The 3,669-nt window shown below is 34.3% G+C and overlaps 1 protein-coding gene across 2 annotated transcripts in view; it reads right to left on the reverse strand.

The window, feature by feature from the left end:
- Positions 1 to 288: 288 nt before the first annotated feature.
- Positions 289 to 3,669, reverse strand: part of LOC108536646 (zinc finger protein 679) — a 36,703-nt gene continuing 33,322 nt past the window's right edge. The window contains exons 4-5 of one of the 2 annotated variants that reach the window (XM_017883639.1): positions 910 to 1,875; positions 289 to 389 (exon numbers count right to left, since the gene is read on the reverse strand). In XM_017883639.1, coding sequence (XP_017739128.1) covers positions 289 to 389; positions 910 to 1,875 — 1,067 coding nt within the window. Of the gene's footprint in view, positions 390 to 839; positions 1,876 to 3,669 lie in introns of those variants that run through there. The other variant, XM_017883640.1, reaches the window with a different exon arrangement.

Raw genomic sequence — 3,669 nt, forward strand, 5'->3', positions numbered from 1 at the left:
GTGTGGTTAAATGCTCTGTTACATTTTTTATGTATGTAGAGTTTCTCTCCAGTATAAACTTTTTTAATTAATAAGGACGGAGAACCAGTTAAAGGCTTTGCCACAATATTTTTTTTTTTTTTAACAATTGTAGGGGTTGTCTCCAATATCAATTATCTCACATTTATTCAAACAAATGTTTGAGGACTTTTAAAAGACATTTCCATATTCCTTATTGTAGGGTTTCTCTTCAATATTAATTCTCTTAATGTATAATAAGGGTTCAAGACTAGTTAAAAGCTAAAGCTTTTAACCACATTCTTTGTTTTTGTAGGGTTTCTCTCTAGAATGAATAATCTGATATTGTGTAAGGCCTGAGATGTGCTTAAAGGTTTTGCCACATTTTTTACCTTTGTAGAGTCTCTCTAATATACTCTCTTAGGCTTTGGGAAGCTGAGAAGCAGGTAGATCACCTGAAGTCAGGAGTTCAAGACCAACTTGGCCAACACGGTAAAATCCCATCTCCACTAAAAATACAAAATCAGCCAGTGTGGTTGCATGCGCCTGTAATCCCAGCTACTCAGGAGGCTGAGGCAGGAGAATTGCTTGAACCCAAGAGGCAGAGGCTGCAGTGAGCTGAGATCATGTCACTGCACTCCAGCATGGGTGACAAAGTGAGACTTCATCTCAAAAAAAATTTTTTTAAAATAAATTATCTTAGGTTCCTTAAGGTTAAAGGGCTGGTTAAAGGCTTTGTTACTTTTTTACATTTATAAAACTTTTGTTCAATATGAATTATCTTATGTACAATAAAGGCTTGGAACTGGTTAAAGGCTTGGCCACATTCTCCACACTTGTAGTGATTTTTTCAAGTATAAGTTATTTTATGCATTATAAGGCCTGAGGGCTGGACTTCATCACGTTACTCACATTTGTAGGGTTTCTCTCCAGTATGCATACTCTTATGATTAGCAAGACTTGAGGACCACTTAAAAGCTTTGTCACATTCTTCACATTTGTAGGGTTTCTCTCTAGTATGAATCCTCTTATGAGTATTAAGAGTTGAGGAGAAGGCAAAGGCTTTCCCACATTCTTTACATTTGTAGAGTTTCTCTCCGGTATGAATTATCTTATGTTTCTTAAGGGTTGAGAGGCAGTTAAAGGCTTTGCCACATTCTTCACATGTGTAGGGTTTCTCTCCAGTATGAATTCTCTTGTGGTAAGTGAGGGATGAGGATAAGCTAAAGGCTTTGCCACATTCTTCACATGTGTAAGGTTTCTCTCCAGTATGAATTCTCTTGTGGTTCGTAAGTGTTGAGGAGCGGCTAAAGGCTTTGCCACATTCTTCACATGTGTAGGGTTTCTCTCCAGTATGAATTCTCTTATGTTTAGTAAGGCTTGAGGACCAGGTAAAAGCTTTGCCACATTCCTCACATCTGTAGGGTTTCTCTCCAGTATGAATTCTTTTATGTTTAGCAAGGGTTGATGAGCAGTTAAAGGGTTTGCCACATTCTTCACATTTGTAGGACTTCTCCATAGTATGAATTATCTGATGTTGATTTAGGTGTGAAACCATACAAAATGATTTGACATATTTTTTACATTTCAAATGTTTCTTTCCAGTATGTCTTGTCTTATGTCTATTGGAATTTGAATATTTACTGAAGACTTTGACACATTTATGAGTCTGAAATATTTTGTTTTGGGTAGTTGACAAACATTGGTTAACTTCATTATAACCTCCCTCTTGCACCTCACACTCACCCATGCTTCTACATTTTTTTACTTGTAAATTCTCATGTCCACATTTTCCATATATTCTTGGTATTACATTTTGGCGTGAATCTTTTATGCCCAGCTCTGGCTGAAGGTCTTGGGTGAAATGAGAACATGTAACTGAAAGACATAAAAATCACAAGTTACTTAACTTACTAGACTCAGATAAATATACTTTACAAATCATAAAATTATATAAGGTACATTAGCAAAGTGGCATATCAAATTACCACAGGCCACAATTCCTTCATAGGTTTATAAATGTAACAAAACCACAGTGATCAAAATACCTTTGCTGGAAATTTATAAATAAAGTAAGTGTGTGCATCAGGTGGGCACAATGCCAAGAGCCATATATAAAGAGAAGAGAAGTCTGCGACATTCACCCAACACAGTCCTTCCTCATCCCCAGTAGAAGAATATGGTGTCTTTAGGAGCAAACTGTTTTTTTATTATAAAAGACCCAAAAAATACTGGGACCTATATCTTTACTTTTGGCTTATAGGGTCCTTTCTGTCTTCCATGATAGAAAGTGCTGAATGAAATGGTGGTATACTTTTGAAATGACACCTTTAAGTCTTTTGAGATCAAAAGTGAATGTTACAACAGCAGAAAGACTGCAGTCCATGGGCAGAAAACAGGTGTAGAAAGTAGCTACCTACTGGTAAGAAGAAACATGGAGAAGTCTTTTAACTGAAAAATAAATGCAAAATTGCAGACAAGACACATCCTGAGAACATGTTTGAGAGACTCCGTGAATCTCTAGCCAAGATAATTGGTTTCAGGCTATGCCAGGAAAGAGCTGCATTATAAAGATCATGAAAGGTAGTTTTATGTTAATGTTTAAATCTCAACCAAAGATTACAATGTATACAAAACATGAGGACAACATGGTCTAATAAAAAAAATTTTTTGAAAAAGCAACTATAAAATAAAGAGGCATATATTAATTTTAAAATATATTTTAAATTTAAAATAAATTTTAAAATACGCTCAGTGAGAAAATGGAAAACCAGACCCCTAAATAACATCAGAAAATAAGAATATCAACAATAAGCTTGGAATAATAAAAACAAAACAATCATGGAATTAATAAATAATAACAAAAAATTTAAAAGAAAAAAATAATGTAAGAAATGAAGAAGCTAAACAAACAAACTAGGATATACACAAAAAGATCCATAACACATATTTAAGCAAAGTTTCAAAAGTCGCTAACCTGAAGACAATCTTGGGAGCTATAAGATAAAAATGAGGTATTATTTATAAGCATAGCTCTCTGAGACATTTGACAATAGGAATCTTGCAGGTCAATAAAGAACTGTGTACAATGGTTAAAGTACTGAAAAAAAATCTTCATGGTGAGAATAAAAAACGCAGCAAAAATGTACTACAAAGTAAAGAAAAAATAAAGATCATCCAGAATAAACACATGCTGGAAAAGCATATAAACACTGCATGTGCCCTAAATAAAATGCTGAAAAGAGGTCTTCCACTTAAAATAACATGAAAAAAACACATAATTGTATGAAAATATATAACTTTCTGAAAAACATATGCATATACAAAAAATAAAATTCTGTGGCATTATCGTGATCATGCAGAAAACATTTTTAGTTATTTTTTAAAATTTGAAAGAAGATATTCATACAGCCAACAGACACATGAAAAAATGCTCATCGTCACTCGCCATCAGAGAAATGCAAATCAAAACCACAATGAGATACCATCTCACACCAGTTAGAATGGCAATCATTAAGAAGTCAGGAAACAACAGGTGTTGGAGAGGATGTGGAGAAATAGGAACACTTTTACACTGTTGGTGGGATTGTAAACTAGTTCAACCATTATGGAAAACAGTATGGCAATTGCTTGAGGATCTGGAATTAGATTTACTGTATGCCCCAACTGTCC

Source organism: Rhinopithecus bieti, unplaced genomic scaffold (genome assembly GCF_001698545.2).
Source record: "Rhinopithecus bieti isolate Rb0 unplaced genomic scaffold, ASM169854v2 scaffold_14233, whole genome shotgun sequence".
Lineage (NCBI taxonomy): Eukaryota > Metazoa > Chordata > Mammalia > Primates > Cercopithecidae > Rhinopithecus > Rhinopithecus bieti.